This window comes from Somniosus microcephalus, unplaced genomic scaffold (assembly GCF_052327205.1).
Source record: "Somniosus microcephalus isolate GS21.2 unplaced genomic scaffold, FLI_Smic_1.0 unresolved_chr9, whole genome shotgun sequence".
In the NCBI taxonomy this organism is placed as follows: domain Eukaryota; kingdom Metazoa; phylum Chordata; class Chondrichthyes; order Squaliformes; family Somniosidae; genus Somniosus; species Somniosus microcephalus.
Genome location: NW_028225187.1, coordinates 17,974,058 through 17,996,932, shown reverse-complemented (window position 1 = coordinate 17,996,932; position 22,875 = coordinate 17,974,058). Strand labels below are relative to the sequence as shown.

The 22,875-nt window shown below is 51.1% G+C and overlaps 2 protein-coding genes across 2 annotated transcripts in view; both read right to left on the bottom strand.

Moving 5' to 3' along the window:
* Positions 1-22,875, bottom strand: part of LOC147084844 (uncharacterized) — a 71,993-nt gene that overhangs the window by 40,256 nt on the left and 8,862 nt on the right. Inside the window, 2 exon segments of the mRNA XM_085979346.1 lie at positions 19,689-20,542; positions 22,072-22,410. Coding sequence (XP_085835472.1) covers positions 19,689-20,542; positions 22,072-22,410 — 1,193 coding nt within the window.
* LOC147084845 (uncharacterized) lies at positions 6,753-10,795 on the bottom strand. Its single transcript, XM_085979551.1, has 2 exons — positions 10,520-10,795; positions 6,753-8,742 (listed from the first exon to the last, which is right to left on the bottom strand). Exons 1-2 carry the CDS (start codon positions 10,778-10,780, stop codon positions 7,279-7,281), a joined length of 1,725 nt encoding a protein of 574 aa, XP_085835677.1. The 5' UTR covers positions 10,781-10,795; the 3' UTR covers positions 6,753-7,278.

The following is a 22,875-nucleotide window of genomic DNA, read 5'->3' as shown; positions in this document are numbered from 1 at the left end:
CTGACCTCACTGCTCACTCCTAGGTCCGATGCTGTAGCCGGGCCTCGGGTCGCTGCGTGTTATAGCTCCGCCTCACTGACCTCACTGCTCACTCCTAGGTCCGATGCTGTAGCCGGGCCTCGGGTCGCTGCGTGTTATAGCTCCGCCTCACTGACCTCACTGCTCATTCCCAGGTCCGATGCTGTAGTCGGGCCTCGGGTCGCTGCTGGTTATAGCTCCGCCTCACTGACCTCACTGCTCACTCCTAGGTCCGATGCTGTAGTCGGGCCTCGGGTCGCTGCGTGTTATAGCTCCGCCTCACTGACCTCACTGCGCACTCCTAGGTCCGATGCTGTAGCCGGGCCTCGGGTCGCTGCGTGTTATAGCTCCGCCTCACTGACCTCACTGCTCATTCCCAGGTCCGATGCTGTAGTCGGGCCTCGGGTCGCTGCTGGTTATAGCTCCGCCTCACTGACCTCACTGCTCACTCCTAGGTCCGATGCTGTAGTCGGGCCTCGGGTCGCTGCGTGTTATAGCTCCGCCTCACTGACCTCACTGCGCACTCCCAGGTCCGATGCTGTAGTCGGGCCTCGGGTCGTTGCATGTTATAGCTCCACCTCACTGACCTCACTGCTCACTCCCAGGTCTGATGCACCCTTTTCTTCTCAGTGGAATATATTTTTTTTGGAAGTTGTAAAATAACTCCTTAAATGTACACCACTGATGATGTATCGTTTTACCCTTTAATCTATTTTTCCAATCCACTCTACTCAATTCCGCTCTCATACCTTCATAGTCTCCTTTATTCAAGCTTAGCACGCTTGTTTGAGATCCAACCTTCTCACCCTCTAATTGAATATGGAATTCAACCATGTTATGGTCACTCATTCCAAGGGGATCCTTTACTAGGACATTTTTAATTAATCCTGTCTCATTACACAGGACAAGATCTAAGGTTGCTTGCCCCCTGGTCGGTTCAGTTACATACTGCTCAAGAAACCCATCCCTAATACACTCGATGAACTCATCCTCAAGGCAGCCCTGCCCAATTTGATTTCATTTGTCCAATTAATATAATAGTTAAAATCCCCCATCAACACCAGCCTCCTCCCACCCTTCATCTCACACCATCAACACCAGCCTCCTCCCGCCCCTCTTCATCTCACCCCGTCAACACCAGCCTCCTCCCACCCCTCTTCATCTCACCCTGTCAACACCAGCCTCCTCCCACCCCTCTTCATCTCGCCCCATCAACACCAGCCTCCTCCCACCCCTCTTCCTCTCACTCCATCACCATATCCTTCTATTCCTTTCTCCCTCCTGTGTTTATCCAGCTTCCCCTTAAAAGCATCTGTGCTCTTCGCCTCAACCACGCCCTGTGGTAGCGAGTTCCACATTCTCCCCACTCTCTGGGTAAAGAAGTTTCTCCTGAATTCCCGATTGGATTTATTAGTGACTATCTTATATTGATGGGCCCTAGATTTGAGGCGCTCGCCCCCTCCCTATCTCTGTAACCTCCTCCAGTCCTACAATTCTCATCCTCCTGTTCAAATCCCTCCATGGCCCTCGCCCCCTCCCTATCTCTGTAACCACCTCCAGCTCCTACAAACCCTCCGCGATCTCTGCGTTCCTCCAATTCTGGCCTCTTGAGCATCCCCGATTTCCATCGCTCCACCATTGGCGGCCGTGCCTTCAGCTGCCTGGGGCCCTGAGCTCTGGAATTCCTTCCCTAAACCTCTCCGCGTCTCTCTCTCCTCCTTTAAGACGCTCCTTAAAGCCGACCTCTTTGACCCAACTTTTGGTCACCTGCCCTAATATCTCCTTATGTGGCTCGGTGTCAGATTCTGTTTGATAATCGCTCCTGTGAAGCGCCTTGGGATGTTTTACTACACTAAAGGCGCGGGATAAATAGAAGTTATTGATGTATCGGTATAGCGTGAGTGAGGGACTGATAGTGTACCTCTGTATAGAGTTTGGTAAGTGTGAGTTTTAGAGTTGTGGCATAAGATTAATTAATTAGATTAAGATACAAGTTAAGCAATTTAAGATAATTTAAGGGAAAATTTATTGTTTAAAAAGTCAAACAGCAGGGGTTAATTGGGCAGGAAGAAAAACCGTTAAAAAAACAGAAGTGTAATTAATTAAATAGGGGACACTGATTGGCTACTGAAAGTTTAAAAGGCCAGTGCGAGCACAGCCAGCGCGGAGTGCGGCAGCGAAAGAGTGCTTATCTAGAGTTTGGTAAGTGAGAGAGTTCGGGCAAGTGGGGAGTGATGGGCTGTATTTGTCTTTCTTTTTAAAACCTTTATAAGTTGGTAAGTTCTTTTAAATAAAGGGGTGATCTTCACCTAAAATAAGGGCAGAGGGTCTTCTTAAGTAATATTAATAAATGTAATTAATTACATAGAATGGGAGAGCAGGTGATGTGTTACTGTTGCGAATTGTGGGAGCCGGTGGATCCCATTGAGGCTCACGGTGATTACATTTGCGATAAGTGTTTGCTGCTAGAGGAACTCCGGCTCCGTGTTGATGAGCTTGAGTCCAAGCTTCAGACACTGCGACACATCAGGGAGGGGGAGTGTTACCTGGACTCAGTGTTTCAGGAGGTAGTCACACCAATTAGATTAATTAATTCAGATGTAGTCCGTCGTCAGGGACAGGATGGTGTGACTAGCAGTGAGGCAGGTAAGGGGATCCAGCAGGTAGTGTTGGAGGAACCGCAGCCCTTGCTCTTGTCCAACAGGTTTGAGGCTTACTCCCTGTGAGGATGGGAACGGGGACTGCAGGGAGGATGAGCAACCTGGCCACAGCACCGTGGAGCGGGGGGCCATTCAAGTGGGAGGAGTTAAAAGAAATGTTGCAGTGGTAGGGGATAGTATCGTTAGGGGGATAGATAGGGTTCTTTGCAGCCGAGAGCGAGAGTCCCGAAGGTTGTGTTGCCTGCCCGGTGCCAGGGTTAAGAACATCTCCTCTGGGCTGGAGAGAAACTTGGAGTGGGAGGGGGAGGATCCAGTTGTCGTGGTCCATGTTGGTACCAAAGACATAGATAGGACAAGGAAAGAGGTTCTGCTGAGGGAGTTTGAGCAGCTAGGGGCCAAATTAAAAAGCAGAACCACAAGGGTAATAATCTCTGGATTACTACCTGAGCCACGTGCAAATTTGGCTAGGGTAAATAAAATTAGAGTTAAATGCATGGCTCAAAGACTGGTGTGGGAGAAATGGGTTTTGCTTCCTGGGACTCTGGCATCAGTACTGGGACAGGAGAGAGCTGTTCCGTTGGGACGGACTTCACTTGGCCAGTGCTGGGACTAGAATCCTGGCGAATTGAATAACTAGGGCTGTAGAGAGGGCTTTAAACTAATTAGTGGGGGGGAGGTTTCAAGAGAGCGAAAAATAAAAATGACAGCGGAGAAGGCAATAGAGCAAGGTAGCAGTGGGGGAATTAAAAACCAGAGCGTGTCAGGAAGGGACAGAATGTATGATGATAAAGGTAAAGTAGTAAAAGGGGTAAACGCAGGAATAAATTGTCAGAAAACATATTTGAAAGTTCTTTATCTGAATGCACGCAGCATTCGTAACAAAATAGACGAGTTGACGGTATAAATAACTACACATGGTTATGATCTGGTGGCCATTACAGAAACATGGCTGAAAGAGGATCATGACTGGGAACTAAACATACAAGGGTATTTGACAATTAGGAAAAACAGACAGGAAGGAAAGGGAGGTAGGGTTGCTATGTTAATCAAGGATGGAATCACTGCAATAGTCAGAAATGATATTGGGTCAAAGGATCAGGATAGTGAAACAGTTTGGGTGGAGATAAGGAATAATAAGGGGAAAAAGTCACTAGTGGGCGTAGTCTATAGGCATCCTAGCAGTTGCAACTCTGTTAGTCGGAGTATAAATCAGGAAATAGTTGGGGCTTGTATTAAGGGAACAGCTATAATCATGGGGGATTTTAACTTTCATATTGACTGGACTAATCAAATTGGACATGGCAGCCTTGAGGAAGAGTTCATAGAGTGTATTAGGGACGGGTTCCTTGAGCAGTATGTAACTGAACCAACCAGGGGGCAGGCAATCTTAGATCTGGTCCTGTGTAATGAGACAGGATTAATAAAAAATGTCCTAGTAAAGGATCCCCTTGGAATGAGTGACCATAATATGGTTGAATTCCAAATTCAGTTTGAGGGTGAGAAAGTTGGATCTCAAACCAGAATACTGAGCTTAAATAAAGGAGACTATGAAGGTATGAGAGTAGAATTGACTAAAGTGGACTGGAAAAACAGATTAAAGTGTAAGACGGTACAGGAGCAGTGGTCTACATTCAAGGAGATATTTCACATCTTTCAAGAAAAATATATTCCACTGAGGAAAAAGGGGAGTAAAAGAAAAGACAGCCATCCGTGGCTTAGTAAAGTAATAAAGGATAGTATCCGACTGAAAACAAGGGCATATAAAGTAGCCAAATCTAGTGGGAGGATAGAAGATTGGGAAGCATTTAAAAGCCAGCAAACAATAACTAAAAGATTAATTAAGAAAGGAAAGATAGTGTTGTGTTTGTACCTTTATACACAACTATATACAGCAGAGACGGAGAGTAACTTTCAAGTGATCTTTACTGGATAACTGGAACTTCAGCACTGACTGTACAAATCGATACGCGTCTGTTATATACGCTCGCAACTAAGGATGTACATCCGCAATACAAAGTAGTCCCTTCAATGTTGTATACATTACACTTCCTCTCATTGAAACTTATAAAATTCTAACCGGACTAGACAGACTAGATGCAGGAAGGATGTTCCCGATGGCGGGGGGGAGTCCAGAACCAGGGGTTTTCTCCGGGTGCTCCGGTTTCCTCCCACAGTCCAAAGATGTGCGGGTTAGGTTGATTGGCCGTGATAAAAATTGGCCCTTAAGTGTTAGGGGGGATTAAATACGTGGGGTTACGGGGATAGGGCTTGGGTGGGATGGCTGTCGGTGTAGGGACCGGGTGCTAGGGTTTGGATGATCAGCCATGATCTCGTTGAATGGCGGAGCAGGCTCGAAGGGCCGAATGGCCTACTCCTGCTCCTATCTTCTATGTTTCTATGTTTTCTATGTCACAGTCTAAGGATAAGGGGTAAGCCATTTAGGACTGAGATGAGGAGGAATTTCTTCACCCAGAGAGTGGTGAACCTGTGGAATTCTCTACCACAGAAGGCAGTTGAGGACAACATATTAAATACATTCAAGAAGGAGTTGGATATATTTCTTAAGGCTAAAGGGATCAAGGGATATGGGGAGAAGGCAGGGACAGGGTACTGAATTTGGGTGATCAGCCATGATCTCATTGAATGGCGGAGCGGGCTCGATGGGGCCGAATGGCCTACTCCTGCTCCTATCGTCTATGTTTCTCTCTCTCCTCCTTTGAGACGCTCCTTAAAACCGACCTCTTTGACCCAGCTTTTGGTCACCTGTCCTAATATCTCCTTATGTGGCTCGGTGTCAAATTTTTGTTTGATAGTCGTTCCTGTGAAGAGCCTTGTGATGCTTTACTACATTACAGGCACGGGATAAATGCAGGTTGTTGTTACAATTCTAGAACGCCAGCGGGCCACTATATCGAAACACAGCAGTTCTCCCCGGTGTCCTGGGGCCCAATATTTATCCCTCAACCAACATCACTAAACACAGACAATCTGGTCGTTATCACATTGCTGTTTGTGGGAGCTTGCTGTGCGCAAATTGGCTGCCGCTTTTCCTATATTACAACAGTGACCACACGTCAAAAACCTACTTCATTGGCTGGGAAGAGCTTTCGGACGTCCCGAGGTCGCGCAAGGTGCTACATCAATGCAAATCTTTCTTTTCTAAAATCTCACCGTTTAAAACCCAATCTCCATGTTCCTAATTAATAAGACCTAAACTTAACTTTCATTCCTACATCTATACTCTTATCAAATTCAGAAGCAGAGCAGTTATGTTAAGCTTGTAGAGAACCCTTGGTTAGACCACACTTGGAGCACTGTGCACAGTTCTGGTCTCCATATCCCTTGGTTAGACCACACTTGGAGCACTGTGCACAGTTCTGGTCTCCATATCCCTTGGTTAGACCACACTTGGAGCACTGTGCACAGTTCTGGTCTCCATATCCCTTGGTTAGACCACACTTGGAGCACTGTGCACAGTTCTGGTCTCCATATACCTTGGTTAGACCACACTTGGAGCACTGTGCACAGTTCTGGTCTCCATATACCTTGGTTAGACCACACTTGGAGCACTGTGCACAGTTCTGGTCTCCATATCCCTTAGTTAGACCACACTTGGAGCACTGTGCACAGTTCTGGTCTCCATATACCTTGGTTAGACCACACTTGGAGCACTGCGCACAGTTCTGGTCTCCATATACTTTAGACCACACTTGGAGCACTGTGCACAGTTCTGGTCTCCATATACATTGGTTAGACCACACTTGGAACACTGTGCACAGTTCTGGTCCCCATTTACCTCGGTTAGATCACACTTGGAGCACTGTGCACAGTTCTGGTCTCCATATACCTTGGTTAGACCACACTTGGACACTGTGCACAGTTCTGGTCTCCATACACCTTGGTTAGACCACACTTGGAGCACAGTGCACAGTTCTGGTCTCCATATACCTTGGTTATACCACACTTGGAGCACTGTGCACAGTTCTGGTCCCCATATACCTTGGTTAGACCACACTTGGAGCATTGTGCACAGTTCTGGTCTCCATATTATAAAAAGGATAGAGACACACTGGAGAAGGTGCAAAGAAAATTTACTAGGATGATCCCAGAACTGAGAGGTTACAACGATCAGGAAAGGATGAACAGGCTGGGGCTCTTTTTCCCTAGAAATTAGAAGGCTGAGGGGTGACCTGATACAGGTCTTTAAGATTATGAAGGGTTTCGATAGGGTAGACGTAGAGAAGATGTTTCTACTTGTGGGGGAGACCAGAACTAGGGGCCATCAATAGAAGACAGTCACTGATAAATCCAATGGGGAATTCAGGAGAAACTTCTTTACCCAGAGAGTGGTGAGAATATGGAACTCGCTACCACAGGGAGTGGTTGAGGCGAATGGTATAGAAGCATTTAAGGGGAGGCTGGATAAACACACGAGGGAGAAAGGAATAGAAGGATTTGGTGAGATGAGGAGAGGCTGGTGTGGAGCATAAACACCGGCGCGGAGCGGTTGGGCCGGTTGGTCAGTCTCGGAGCTGCAAGTTCCACGTAAAGTCACCAAGGCGGGTTCCAACCGTCGGCCAAGGCCCCAAAACGCCGCCGATCACTTCCCCAGGCAGTGGGCGGCCTTCTTGTGCCGGTTGAAGCTGGAGGGCTGGCGGAATTCCTTGCCGCAGATCTGGCAGCGGTAAGGGGTCTCGCCGGTGTGGGTGCGGCGGTGGGCAGCCAGGTTGGCAGCGCAGCGGAAGCGCTTGCCGCAGGTGCCGCAGGGGTAAGGCTTCTCGCCGGTGTGGGTGCGGCGGTGCACGGCCAGGTCGGAGGCGCAGTTGAAGCGCTTGCCGCAGGTGCCGCAGGGGTAAGGCTTCTCGCCGGTGTGGGTGCGGCGGTGGACGGCCAGGTTGGAGGGGCTGCCGAAGCGCTTGCCGCAGGTGCCGCAGGGGTAGGGCTTCTCGCCAGTGTGGGTGCGGCGGTGCACGGCCAGGTCGGAGGCGCCGCCGAAGCGCTTGCCGCAGGTGTCGCAGGGGTAGGGCTTCTCCCCGGTGTGGGCCCGGCGCCGGTGGTTGGCCAGGCTGGAGGTGAAGCCGAAGCGCTTGCCGCAGGTGCCGCAGGGGTAGGGCTTCTCGCCAGTGTGGGTGCGGCGGTGCACGGCCAGGTAGGAGGCGCTGCTGAAGCGCTTGCCGCAGGTGCCGCAGGGGTAAGGCTTCTCGCCGGTGTGGGTGCGGCGGTGCACGGCCAGGTCGGAGGCAAAGAAGAAGCGCTTGCCGCAGGTGTCACAGGGGTAGGGCTTCTCCCTGGTGTGGGTCCGGCGCCGGTGGTCGGCCAGGTTGGAGGTGCTGCAGAAGCGCTTGCCGCAGGTGCTGCAGGGGTAGGGCTTCTCGCCGGTGTGGGTGCGGCGGTGCACGGCCAGGTTGGAGCTGCAGCCGAAGCGCTTACCGCAGGTGCCGCAGGAGTAGGGCTTCTCGCCAGTGTGGGTGCGGCGGTGCACGGCCAGGTTGGAGGTGCAGCTGAAGCGCTTGCCGCAGGTGTCGCAGGGGTAGGGCTTCTCCCCGGTGTGGGCCCGGCACCGGTGGGTGGCCAGGTTTGCCCGCTGGGCGAAGCCGCGGCCGCAGTCGGGGCAGCAGTAGGGCTTCTCCCCGGTGTGGACGCGCCGGTGGACGCGCCGGTGGACGCCTAGGTCGTGCGAGAGGCCAAAGCCGCGGCCGCAGACCTCGCAGCGGAACGGCCAGTCCCCCGTGAGGCGGGGCCGGTGCTTGAGCTGGTCGGAGGCGCGGGCGAACCACTTGCCGCAGTCCGCGCACTCCACCGGCTCCTTCTCCCGGTGCATTGACTGGTGCTCCTCCAGCCCGCCGAAACAGTCAAAGGTCTTCCCGCACTGGGAGCAGATGAAGCTCTTCCAGACGCCCGGGGACTCCTTCAGGCCGTCCTCCTCCTCCTCCTCCTCCTCCTCCTCTTCCTCCTCCTCCTCCTCGGAGCAGCTCGCGCCAATCCCATTCCGGGAGCTCGCCGGCGACTCGAGGACATGCTCCTCCGGTGCTCGGGAATCCTCCATCGGAGCTGTCTGTCTCTCCTAGAGAGAATGAACAGATAGTCATGTGGAGAGACTGGAGAAGCTGGGGTTGTTCTCCTTAGAGCAGAGAAGGTTAAGGGGAGATTGCCCAGAATGGTAATAGGGATGAGGGACTTCAGTGATGTGGAGAGACTGGAGAAGCTGGGATTGTTCTCCTTAGCGCAGAGAAGGTTAAGGGAGATTGACCAGAATGGTACCAGGGATGAGGGACTTCAGTGATGTGGAGAGACTGGAGAAGCTGGGATTGTTCTCCTTAGCGCAGAGAAGGTTAAGGGGAGATTGACCAGAATGGTACCAGGGATGAGGGACTTCAGTGATGTGGAGAGACTGGAGAAGCTGGGATGGTTCTCCTTAGAGCAGAGGTGGTTAAGGAGACATTGACCAGAATGGTACCAGGGATGAGGGACTTCAGTGATGTGGAGAGACTGGAGAAGCTGGGGTTGTTCTCCTTAGAGCAGAGAAGGTTAGGGGGAGATTTGGTGGAGGTGTTCAAAATCATGAAGGGTTTTGATGGAGTAAATAAGGAGAAACTGTTTCCAGTGGCAGGAGGGTCGGTAACCAGAGGACACAGATTGAAGATAAGCGGCAAAAGAACCAGAGGGGAGATGAGGAAACATTTCTTTACACAGCGAGTTGTTGTGATCTGGAATGCGTGGCCTGAAAGGGCGGTGGAAGCAGATTCAATAGTAACTTTCAAAAGGGGAATTGGAGAAATACTTGAAGGAGAAAAAAATTGCAGGGCTATGGGGGAAGAGCGAGGGGCAGTGGAACTAATTGGATAGGGCACAAGCACGATGGGCCGAATGGACTCCTTCTGTGCCATAACATTCTATGATCATGAAAGACGAAAGAGGCTGGGGCTCTTTTCTCTAGAAAAGAGAAGGCTGAGGGGTGACCTGATAGAGATATTTAAGATTATGAAAGGGTTCGATAGGGTAGACGTAGAGAAGATGTTTCCACTTGCGGGCAAGACCAGAACTAGGGGCCATCAATATAAGATGGTCACTAAAAATCCAATCGGGAATTCAGGAGAAACTTCTTTACCAAGAGAGTGGTGAGAATGTGGAACTCGCTACCACAGGGAGTGGTTGAGGCGAATAGCAGAGATGCATTTAAGGGGAAGCTGGATAAACACGAGGGAGAAAGGAATAGACGGATATGGTGACGGGGTGAGATGAAGAGGGGTGGGAGGAGGCACGGGTGGAGCTCAAACACCGGCACGGACCAGCTGGGCCGAACAGGCTCTTTCTGTGCTGGGAATTTGGATGATCAGCCATGATCTCATCGAATGGCGGAGCAGACTCGAGGGGCCGAATGGCCAACTCCTGCTCCTATCTTATATGTTTCTATGTAAAAACTCGATGCAACCTGCATTTAGTACAAACACCAGGTAGCGCAGCTTTTTTTTGTAAAACGCGGAGGTCAACTAGAGCGCAACGGCTAAATGCAAGGGGGTCATCTGGAGTGCAATGGCAAATGCGGCGGTCATCTGGAGCGCAATGGCAAAATAACCGATTGCAAATTACGGTTATTTGCATTTATATCGCGGCCTCGGGGAGCGCTTCTGCTTTTTTTTGGTAAGGTGCGGTCAGGTGGTTGAAAAAAAGGGGGCTGGGGCAGCCAATTTGCGCACAGCAAGATCCCACACACAGTCAGCTGCTAAATTGAGCAGGTAAACTGGAATTTTTTTTTTAAAAAGCCCCCAGGCTTCCCTCACTCCGCTTATTACTCCCACAAACCCCAGGATTCACTCCCTCTTCCCCACTCACTCACTCACCAGGCCCTGGACCACCTCCTCTTCCTTCTCCAGGCAGAAGGAGCCGCTCAAAATGACGGCCGCGCCGTCCCGCCGCAAAAGACTACAACCCCCGGCGTGCCCAGCGGCGGCAAGCGCAGGCGCAGATGCGGCGAGCCTGGGTGAGTGAACGGGGTTGCCGACCGGGCGCTGATTGGCCGCCGGCGGCTCCGTGGGAGACACGCCCACTGGGCGGGGCGCACGACAGAGTGTTGGCTGGGGGGCGGGGCCACAATGGAGCATGCGCAGTATCTCTTCCCTCTGTCGGGTTCAAAAGGGGCGGGGCCAGATACGAGCATGCGCATTGTCTCCAGCCAGCCGCAAGAAAAAGGGCGGGGCCATTTTAGAGCATGCACAGTGTCGCTTCTTCCGGGCCCCAAAGGGGCGGGGCCATCTCGGTTTACCTGCCGTGGACAGCTCCGCGCGCGGGGCATGATGGGGAGTGTACCCTTCCCGGAGCGGGACGGCGCGGCCGCCATTTTGAGGGGCTGTTTCTGCCTGGAGGAAGAGGAGGAAGAGGAGGAGGTCCAGGACCTGGTGAGTGGAGCCTGGTGATTGGGAGTTAGTGGGAAAGAGGGAGTGAATCCTGGGGTTTTCGGGCAGTAATAGGGGGTGGTGAGGGGAGCGATTTGAAAAAAAAAAATCCAATTTAGCTGCTGAATTTATCACCTTGGCTGTGTGTGGGATCTTGACGTGCGTAAACTGGCATTCCCCCCCGCCCGCCCCCTCATCGCACCTTTCAAAAAAAAAGCGCTCCCTGGGCCGTGAAGCGCTCCCCGAGGCCACGCCACGTGCTAGTCTCTTGAGTTGTCAACGGAATTTGACCGTCGGTTATTTTGCCATTGCGCTCCAGATGACCTCTCGCATTTGCCATTGCGCTCCAGATGACCCCTTGCATTTGCCATTGCACTCCAGATGACCTTCCCGCCCCCCGCATTTGACATTACGCCTCTTCTCGAGTACATGCCTTTTGAAACTTCCTATGGAATCTGCTTCCACCGCCCTTTCAGGCAGTGCGGTCCAGGTTACAACAACCCTCTGGTTCTTTTGCCAATTATTTAAAATCTGTGTCCTCTGGTTGCCAACCCACATGTCAGAGCAAACAGTTTCTCCCTACTTGCTCTATCAAAACTGCTGATAATTTTGAACGCCTCTATTAAATCTCCCCTTAACCTTCCCTGCTCTAAGGAGAACAACCCCAGCTTCTCCAGTCTCTCCACATCACTGAAGTCCCTCATCCCTGGTACCATTCTGGTCAATCTCCCCCTTAACCTTCTCTGCTCCAAGGAGAACAACCCCAGCTTCTCCAGTCTCTCCACATCACTGAAGTCCCTCATCCCTGTACATTCTGGTCAATCTCCCCTTAACCTTCTCTGCTGTAAGGAGAACAACCCCAGCTTCTCCAGTCTCGCCACGTCACTGAAGTCCCTCATCCCTGGTACCATTCTGGTCAATCTCCCCTTAACCTTCTCTGCTCCGAGGAGAACAGCCCCAGCTTCTCCAGTCTCTGCACATGACTATCTGTTCATTCTCTCTAGGAGGGACGGACAGCCCGGATGGAGAATTCCCAAGCACCGGAGGAGAACGTCCTCGCATCGCCGGAGATCTCTCGGAATGGGATTGGCGCGGGTTGCTCCGAGGAGGCCGGTCGGAAGGAGTCACCGGGTGTCCGGAACAGCTTCATCTGCTCCCAGTGCGGGAGGACCTTTGACTGTTTCGGCGGGTTGGAGGACCATCAGTCGATCCACCGGGAGAAGGAGCTGGTGGCGTGCGCGGACTGCGGCAAATGGTTCGGCCGCGCCTCCGACCTGCTCAAGCACCGGCGTGCCCACACCGGCAAGAAACCCTTCACCTGCGAGGGCTGCGGCCGCGGTTTCCGGCGGCGCGACACCGTGTCCTCCCACTGGCGCGACGCCCTATCCGTGCGAGGTCTGCGGGCAGGCCTTCCGGCACCGGGCCAGCCTGGCCGCCCACCGGTGCCACACCGGCGAGAAGCTGTACCCGTGCGCCCGCTGTGGCAAGCGCTTCACCGACCTCACCGGTGTCCGGCGCCACGCCGCGACCCATGCCCGCCTGGGACAGCGTGCCGCCAAACCACGCGGTGGGAAGTGAGCCACTGGACTTGGCCGCCAGATGAACAGTGGCCTCCACGCATCAACAATGGGACCATCGTCAGAACATAAGACCATCAGAATTAGGAGCAGGAGTCAGCCATTCGGCCCCTCGAGCCTGCTCCGCCATTCAATAAGATCATGGCTGATCATCCAGGAAGTAGTGTTGGAGGAGCCGCAGCCCTTGCTCTTGTCCAACAGGTTTGAGGCTCTTACTCCCTGTGAGGATGGGAACGGGGACTGCGGGGAGGATGAGCAACCCGGCCACAGCACCATGGAGCACGGGGCCATTCAAGTGGGGGAAGATAAAAGAAATGTTGTAGTGGTAGGGGATAGTATCGTTAGGGGGATAGAGTTCTTTGCAGCCGAGAGCGAGAGTCCCGAAGGCTGTGTTGCCTGCCCGGTGCCAGGGTTAAGGACATCTCCTCTGGGCTGGAGAGAAACTTGGAGTGGGAGGGGGAGGATCCAGTTGTCGTGGTCCATGTTGGTACCAATGACATAGATAGGACAAGGAAGGAGGTTCTGCTGAGGGAGTTTGAGCAGCTAGGGGCCAAATTAAAAAGCAGAACCACAAGGGCAATAATCTCTGGATTACTACCTGAGCCACGTGCAAATTTGGCTAGGGTAAATAAAATTAGAGAGTTAAATGCGTGGCTCAAAGCCTGGTGTGGGAGAAATGGGTTTTGCTTCCTGGGACACTGGCATCAGTACTGGGACAGGAGAGAGCTGTTCCGTTGGGACGGACTTCACTTGGCCAGTGCTGGGACTAGAATCCTGGCGAATCGAATAACTAGGGCTGTAGAGAGGGCTTTAAACTAATTAGTGGGGGGGGAGGTTTTAAGAGAGCAAAAAATAAAAATGACAGCGGAGAAGGCAATAGAGCAAGGTAGCAGTGGGGGAATTAAAAACCAGAGTGTGTCAGGCAGAGACAGAATGTATAATGATAAAGGTAAAGTAGTAAAAGGGGTAAAAGCAGGAATAAATTGTCAGAAAACATATTTGAAAGTTCTTTATCTGAATGCACGCAGCATTCGTAACAAAATAGACGAGTTGACGGTACAAATAACTACACATGGGTATGATCTGGTGGCCATTACGGAAACATGACTGCAAGATAATCATGACTGGGAACTAAACATACAAGGGTATTTGACAATTAGGAAGGACAGACAGGAAGGAAAGGGAGGTGGGGTTGCTATGTTAATCAAGGATGGAATCACTGCAATAGTCAGAAATTATATTGGGTCAAAGGATCAGGATAGTGAAATAGTTTGGGTGGAGATAAGGAATAAGAAGGGGAAAAAGTCACTAGTGGGCGTAGTCTATAGGCCTCCTAACAGTTGCAACTCTGTTGGTCGGAGTATAAATCAGGAAATAGTTGGGGCTTGTAATAAGGGAACAGCTATAATCATGGGGGATTTTAACTTTCATATTGACTGGACTAATCAAATTGGGCAGGCCAGCCTTGAGGAAGAGTTCATAGAGTGTATTAGGGACAGGTTCCTTGAGCAGTATGTAACTGAACCAACCAGGGGGCAGGCAATCTTAGATCTGGTCCTGTGTAATGAGACAGGATTAATAAAAAATGTCCTAGTAAAGGATCCCCTTGGAATGACTGACCATAATATGGTTGAATTCCAAATTCAGTTTGAGGGTGAGAGAGTTGGATCTCAAACCAGCTTACTGAGCTTAAATAAAGGAGACTATGAAGGTATGAGAGTAGAATTGACTAAAGTGGACTGGGAAAACAGATTAAAGTGTAAGACGGTACAAGAGCAGTGGTCTACATTCAAGGAGATATTTCACATCTTTCAAGATAAATATATTCCACTGAGGAAAAAGGGGAGTAAAAGAAAAGACAGCCATCTGTGGCTTAGTAAAGTAATAAAGGATAGTATCCGACTGAAAACAAGGGCATATAAAGTAGCCAAATCTAGTGGGAGGATAGAAGATTGGGAAGCATTTAAAAGCCAGCAAACAATAACTAAAAGATTAATTAAGAAAGGGAAGATAGATTATGAAAGTAAACTAGCAAAAAATATAAAAACAGATAGCAAGAGTTTCTACAGCTATATAAAAAGATAAAGGGTGGCTAAAGTGAACGTTGGTCCCCTTAGAGGATGGGACCAGGAAACTAGTGGTGGGGAACATGGAGATGGCAAGGACGCTGAACAAATATTTTGTATCAGTCTTTACAGTAGAGGACACTAAAAATATCCCAACACTGGACAAACAGGGGGCAATGGGGTGGGGGGGGGGGGGGGGGAGCTAAAGACGATTAAAATGACTAAGGAGATGGTACTCAGTAAAATAATGGGACTTAAGGCGGATAAATCCCCCGGACCTGATGGCCTACATCCTAGGGTCTTGAGAGAAGTGGCGGTAGGGATTGCGGATGCATTGGTGATCATTTTCTAGAACTCCCTGGACTCAGGAAAGGTCCCGGCAGATTGGAAAACTGTTAATGTAACACCCTTATTTAAGAAGGGAAGTAGACAAAAAGCTGGAAACTATAGATCAGTTAGCCTAACATCTGTGGTTGGCAAAATGTTGGAGTCCATTATTAAGGAAACAGTAACAGAGCATTTGGATAAACATAATTTAATAGGACAGAGTCAGCATGGTTTTACGAAGGGGAAGTCATGTTTGACAAATTTGCTCGAATTCTTTGAGGATGTAACATACAGGGTGGATAAAGGGGAACCAGTGGATGTAGTGTATTTGGACTTCCAAAAGGCATTTGACAAGGTTCCACACAAAAGATTACTGATCAAGATAAAAAATCACAGGATTGGGGGTAATATACTGGCATGGGTGGAAGATTGGCTATCTAACAGAAAACAAAGAGTTGGGATAAATGGTTCGTTCTCGGGCTGGCAATCAGTAACTAGTGGTGTTCCGCAGGGGTCAGTGCTGGGACCCCAACTCTTTACAATCTATATTAACGATTTGGAGGAAGGGACCGAGTGCAACATATCCAAGTTTGCCGACGATACAAAGATGGGAGGGAAAGCAGTGAGTGAGGAGGGCATAAAAAACCTGCAAAAGGACATAGACAGGCTAAGTGAGTGGGCAGAGATTTGGCAGATGCAATATAATGTTGGAAAGTGTGAGGTTATGCACTTTGGCAGAAAAAAATCAAAGAGCAAGTTATTATCTAAATGGAGAGAAACTGCAAAGTGCTACAGTACAAAGGGACCTGGGGGTCCTGGTGCATGAAACACAAAAAGTTAGTATGCAGGTGCAGCAGGTGATCAGGAAGGCCAATGGAATCTTGGCTTTTATTGCGAGGGGGATGGAGTATAAAAACAGGGAAGTCTTGCTGCAGTTATACAGGGTATTGGTGAGGCTACACCTGGAATACTGTGTGCAGTTTTGGTTTCCATATTTAAGAAAAGATATACTTGCTCTCGAGGCGGTTCAGAGAAGGTTCACTCGGTTGATTCCGGAGATGAGGGGGTTGACGTATGAGGAAAGGTTGAGTAGGTTGGGACTCTACTCATTGGAGTTCAGAAGAATGAGAGGCGATCTTATCGAAACATATAAGATTGTGAGGGGGCTTGATCGGGTGGATGCGGTGAGGATGTTTCCACTGATGGGTGAGACTAGAACTAGGGGGCATAATCTTAGAATAAGGGGCTGCCCTTGCAAAGCTGAGATGAGGAGAAACTTCTTCACTCAGAGGGTAGTAAATCTATGGAATTTGCTACCCCAGAGAGCTGTGGAAGCTGCAACATTAAATAGATTTAAAATGGAGATAGACATTTTCCTAGCAGATAAGGGAATTAGGGGTTACGGGGAGAGGGCAGGGAAGTGGACGTGAGTCTAGATTCAGATCAGCCATGATCCAATTGAATGGCGGAGCAGGCCCGAGGGGCCGTATGGCCTACTCCTGCTCCTATTTCTTATGTTCTTATGCTCTTACCCCTTATCCTTAGACTGTGACCCCTGGTTCTGGACTCCTCCGCCATTGTGCCTTGTGATGCTTTACTACATTACAGGCACGGGATAAATGCAGGTTGTTGTTACAATTCTAGAACGCCAGCGGGCCACTATATCGAAACACAGCAGTTCTCCCCGGTGTCCTGGGGCCCAATATTTATCCCTCAACCAACATCACTAAACACAGACGATCTGGTCGTTATCACATTGCTGTTTGTGGGAGCTTGCTGTGCGCAAATTGGCTGCCGCTTTTCCTATATTACAACAGTGACCACACGTCAAAAAAGTACTTCATTGGCTGGGAAGAGCTTTGGGACGTCCCGAGGTCGCGAAAGGTGCTACATAACAGTGGCATAGTGGTTAGCACTGTTGCCTCACAGCGCCAGGGACCCGGGTTCGAATCCGGCCTCGGGTGACTGTCTGTGTGGAGTTTGCACATTCTCCCCGTGTTTGCGTGGGTTTCCGCCGGGTGCTCCGGTTTCCTCCCACAGTCCAAAGATGTGCGGGTTAGGTTGATTGGCAATGATAAATTGACCCTTAGTGTTAGGGGGATTAAATACGTGGGGTTACGGGGATCGGGTGGGGTATGTGTTGGTGTAGGGGTTACGGGGATCGGGTGGGATATGTGTCGGTGCAGGCTCGATGGGCCGAAATGGCCTCTATCTGCACTGTGTGGTTTCTGTGATTCTGTGATAAATGCATATCTTTCTTTTCTAAAATCTCACCGTTTAAAACTCAATCTCCATGTTCCTAATCAATAAGACCTAAACTTAACTTTCATTCCTACATCTATACTCTTATCAAATTCAGAAGCAGAGCAGTTATGTTAAACTTGTAGAGAACCCTTGGTTAGACCACACTTGGAGCACTGTGCACAGTTCTGGTCTCCATATACCTTGGTTAGACCACACTTGGAGCTCTGTGCACAGTTCTGGTCTCCATATACCTTAGACCACACTTGGAGCACTGTGCACAGTTCTGGTCTCCATATCCCTTGGTTAGACCACACTTGGAGCACTGTGCACAGTTCTGGTCTCCATATCCCTTGGTTAGACCACACTTGGAGCACTGTGCACAGTTCTGGTCTCCATATCCCTTGGTTAGACCACACTTGGAGCACTGTGCACAGTTCTGGTCTCCATATACCTTGGTTAGACCACACTTGGAGCACTGTGCACAGTTCTGGTCTCCATATACCTTGGTTAGACCACACTTGGAGCACTGTGCACAGTTCCAGTCTCCATATACCTGTTAGACCACACTTGGAGCACTGCGCACAGTTCTGGTCCCCATATACCTCGGTTAGATCACACTTGGAGCACTGTGCACAGTTCTGGTCTCCATATACCTTGTTTAGACCACACTTGGAGCACTGTGCACAGTTCTGGTCTCCATATTATAAACAGGATACACACTGGAGAAGGTGCAAAGAAGATTTACTAGGATGATCCCAGAACTGAGAGGTTACAACGATCAGGAAAGGCTGAACAGGCTTGGGCTCTTTTTCCCTAGAAAAGAGAAGGCTGAGGGGTGACCTGATAGAGGGCTTTAAGATTATGAAAGGGTTTCAATCGGGTAGACGTAGAGAAGATGTTTCCACTTGTGGGGGAGACCAGAACTAGGGGCCATCAATAGAAGACAGTCACTAATAAATCCAATAGGGAATTCAGGAGAAACTTCTTTACCCAGAGAGTGGTGAGAATGTGGAACTCGCTACCACAGGGAGTGGTTGAGGTGAATAGTATAGAAGCATTTAAGGGGAGGCTGGATAAACACACGAGGGAGAAAGGAATAGAAGGATTTGGAGAGATGAGGAGAGGCTGGTGTGGAGCATAAACACCGGCGCGGAGCGGTTGGTCAGTCTCGGAGCTGCAAGTTCCACGCAGATGGAATACAATACTGGAAAGTGTGAGGTTATGCACTTTGGCAGGAAAAATCATAGAGCAAGTTATTATCTTAATGGCAAGAAACTGGAAAGTACTGTAGTACAAAGGGATCTGGGGGTCCTGGTGCACGAAACTCAAAAAGTTAGTATGCAGGTGCAGCAAGTGATCAAGAAGGCCAATGGAATGTTGGCTTTTATTGCTAGGGGGATGGCATATAAAAACAGGGAGGTATTGCTGCAGTTGTACAAGGTATTGGTGAGACCACACCTGGAATACTGCATACAGTTTTGGTGTCCATACTTAAGAAAAGACATACTTGCTCTCGAGTCAGTACAAAGAAGGTTCACTCGGTTGATTCCAGAGATGAGGGGGTTGACGTAGGTTGGGACTCTACTCATTGGAGTTCAGAAGAATGAGAGGCGATCTTATCGAAACATATAAGATTGTGAGGGGGCTTGATCGGGTGGATGCGGGGAGAATGTTTCCACTGCTGGGTGAGACTAGAACTAGGGGGCATAATCTTAGAATAAGGGGCTGCTCTTTCAAAACTGAGATGAGGAGAAACTTCTTCACTCAGAGGGTGGTAGGTCTGTGGAATTTGCTACCCCAGAGAGCTGTGGAAGTTACATCATTAAATAAATTTAAAACAGAAATAGACAGATTCCTAGAAGTAAAGGGAATTAGGGGTTACGGGGAGCGGGCAGGAAATTGGACATGAGTCTAGGTTCGGATCGGTCATGGCCCTGTGGGTAGCGGAGCGGGCCCAGGGGCCGTGTAGCCTGGATCTGCTCCTATTTCTCGTGTTCTAATTCTGTTAGATTCAGGAGATGGTTCTGTTCCTGTTCCTGGCTGGGGTGGAGATCACCTTTTACAGAAGGTAAGTACTGTAGAAAATATAGAGACAGAGTGATCTCCTGGACGAGTTTCGATCACCTAGATGGGTCGGAGAGGAATTTCCCAGATTTTTTCTCCCAAATTGGCCATTGGGTTTTTTATCCGGTTTTTCGCCTCTCCCAGGAGATCACATGGGTTCGGGCGGGATGTAGAGTGATAGTAGATTTGAGGTTAGGATCAGATCAGCCATGATCTTATTGAATGGTGGAGTAGGCTCGAGGGGCCGATTGGCCTACTCCTGCTCCTATTTCTTATGTTCTTAAAGTCACCAAGGCGGGTTCCAACCATCGGCCGAGGCCCCAAAACGCCGCCGATCACTTCCCCAGGCGGTGGGCGGCCTTGTTGTGCCGGTTGAAGCTGGAGGGCTGGCCGAATTCCTTGCCGCAGATCTGGCAGCGGTAAGGCTTCTCGCCAGTGTGGGCGGCCTTGTGCCGCCTGAAGCTGGAGTGATGGCCGAATTCCTTGCCGCAGATCTGGCAGCGGTAGGGGGTCTCGCCGGTGTGGGTCCGGCGGTGGGCAGCCAGGTTGGAGGCGCAGCCGAAGCGCTTGCCGCAGGTGCCGCAGGGGTAAGGCTTCTCGCCGGTGTGGGTGCGGCGGTGCACGGCCAGGTCGGAGGCGCCGCCGAAGCGCTTGCCGCAGGTGCCGCAGGGGTAGGGCTTCTCCCCGGTGTGGGCCTTGCGCCGGTGGGTGGCCAGGTTGCCCCGCTGGGTGAAGCCGCGGCCACAGTCGGGGCAGCGGTAGGGCTTCTCCCCGGTGTGGATGCGCCGGTGGACGCCCAGGTCGCGCAAGAGGCCAAAGCCACGGCCGCAGACCTCGCAGCGGAACGGCCAGTCCCCCGTGTGGCGGGGCCGGTGCTTGAGCAGGTCGGAGGCGCGGGCGAACCACTTGCCGCAGTCCGCGCACTCCACCGGCTCCTTCTCCCGGTGCATCGACTGGTGCTCGTCCAGCCCGCCGAAACAGTCAAAGGTCTTCCCGCACTGGGAGCAGATGAAGCTCTTCTCGACGCCCGGGGACTCCTTCAGATCCTCCTCTTCCTCTTCCTCCTCCTCCTCTTCCTCCTCCTCCTCCTCCTCGGAGCAGCTCACGCCGATCCCATTCCGGGAGCTCTCCGGCGACTCGAGGACGTTCTCCTCCGGTGCTCGGGAATCCTCCATCGGAGCTGTCCGTCCCTCCTAGAGAGAATGAACAGATAGTCATGTGGAGAGACTGGAGAAGCTGGGGTTGTTCTCCTTGGAGCAGAGAAGGTTAAGGGGAGATTGACCAGAATGGTACCAGGGATGAGGGACTTCAGTGATGTGGAGAGACTGGAGAAGCTGGGGTTGTTCTCCTTAGAGCAGAGAAGGTTAAGGGGAGATTTAATAGAGGTGTTCAAAATCACAAAGGATTTTGATGGAGTAAATAAGGAGAAACTGTTTCCAGTGGCAGGAGGGTCGGGAACCAGAGGACACAGATTGAAGATAATCAGCAAAAGAACCAGAGGGGGAGATGAGGAAACATTTCTTTACGCAGCGAGTTGTTGTGATCTGGAATGCGTGGCCTGAAAGGGCGGTGGAAGCAGATTCAATAGTAACTTTCAGAAGGGGAATTGGAGAAATACTTGAAGGGGAAAAAAATTGCAGGGCTGTGGGGAACGAGCGAGGGGGAGTGGGACTAATTGGATAGGGCACAAGCACGATGGGCCGAATGGACTCCTTCTGTGCCATAACATTCTATGATCATGAAAGACGAAAGAGGCTGGGGCTCTTTTCTCTAGAAAAGAGAAGGCTGAGGGGTGACCTGATAGAGATATTTAAGATTATGAAAGGTTTCGATAGGGTAGACGTAGAGAAGATGTTTCCACTTGCGGGCAAGACCAGAACTAGGGGCCATCAATATAAGATAGTCACTAAAAATCCAATCGGGAATTCAGGAGAAACTTCTTTACCCAGAGAGTGGTGAGAATGTGGAACTCGCTACCACAGGGAGTGGTTGAGGCGAATAGCAGAGATGCATTTAACGGAAGCTGGATAAACACGAGGGAGAAAGGAATAGACGGATATGGTGACGGGGTGAGATGAACAGGGGTGGGAGGAGGCTCGGGTGGAGCTCAAACACCGGCACGGACCAGCTGGGCCGAACGGGCTCTTTCTGTGCTGGGAATTTGGATGATCAGCCATGATCTCATTGAATGGCGGAGCAGACTCGAGGGGCCGAATGGCCAACTCCTGCTCCTATCTTATATGTTTCTATGTAAAAATTCGATGCAACCTGCATTAGTACAAACAAACATCAGGTAGCGCAGCTTTTTTTTGTAAAACGCGGAGGTCAACTAGAGCGCAACAGCTAAATGCAAGGGGGTCATCTGGAGCGCAACGGCTAAATGCAAGGGGGGTCATCTGGAGTGCAATGGCAAATGCGGCGGTCATCTAGAGCGCAATGGCAAAATAACCGATTGCAAATTACGGTTATTTGCATTTATATCGCGGCCTCAGGGAGCGCTTCTGCTTTTTTTTGGTAAGGTGCGGTCAGGTGGGTGAAAAAGCGGGGGCTGGAGAGGGGGGGGCAGCCAATTTGCGCACAGCAAGATCCCACACACAGTCAGCTGCTAAATTGAGCAGGTAAACTGGAATTTTTTTTTAAAAAGCCCCCAGGCTTCCCTCACTCCGCTTATTACTCCCACAAACCCCAGGATTCACTCCCTCTTCCCCACTCACTCACTCACCAGGCCCTGGGCCTCCTCCTCTTCCTTCGCCAGGCAGAAGGAGCCGCTCAAAATGACGGCCGCGCCGTCCCGCCGCAAAAGACTACAACCCCCGGCGTGCCCCGCGGCGGCAGGCGCACACGCGGCGAGCCCGGGTGAGTGAGCGGGGTTGCCGACCGGGCGCCGGCGGCTCCGTGGGAGACACGCCCACTGGGCGGGGCGCACGACAGAGTTGGCTGGGGGGGCGGTGCCACAATGGAGCATGCGCAGTATCTCTTCCCTCTGTCGGGTTGAAAAGGGGCGGAGCCAGATACGAGCATGCGCATTGTGTCTCCAGCCAGCCACAAGAAAAAGGGCGGGGCCATTTTAGAGCATGCGCAGTGTCGCTTCTTCCGAGCCTCAAAGGGGAGGGGCCATGTTGGAGCATGCGCAGTGTCTCGGTTTGCCTGCCGTGGACAGCTCCGCGCGCGAGGCATGATGGGGAGTGTACCCTCCCCGGAGCGGGACGGCGCGGCCGCCATTTTGAGCGGCTGTTTCTGCCTGGAGGAAGAGGAGGAGGAGGTCCAAGACCTGGTGAGTGGAGCCTGGTGATTGGGAGTTAGTGGGAAAGAGGGAGTGAATCCTGGGGTTTTCGGGCAGTAATAGTGGGTGGTAAGGGGAGCGATTTGAGAAAAAATTCCAATTTAGCTGCTGAATTTATCACCTTGGCTGTGTGTGGGATCTTGACGTGTGTAAATTGGCATTTCCCCCCCCCCCTCATCGCACCTTTCCAAAAAAAAGCGCTCCCCGAGGCCACGCTACGTGCTAGTCTCGAGTTGTCAACGG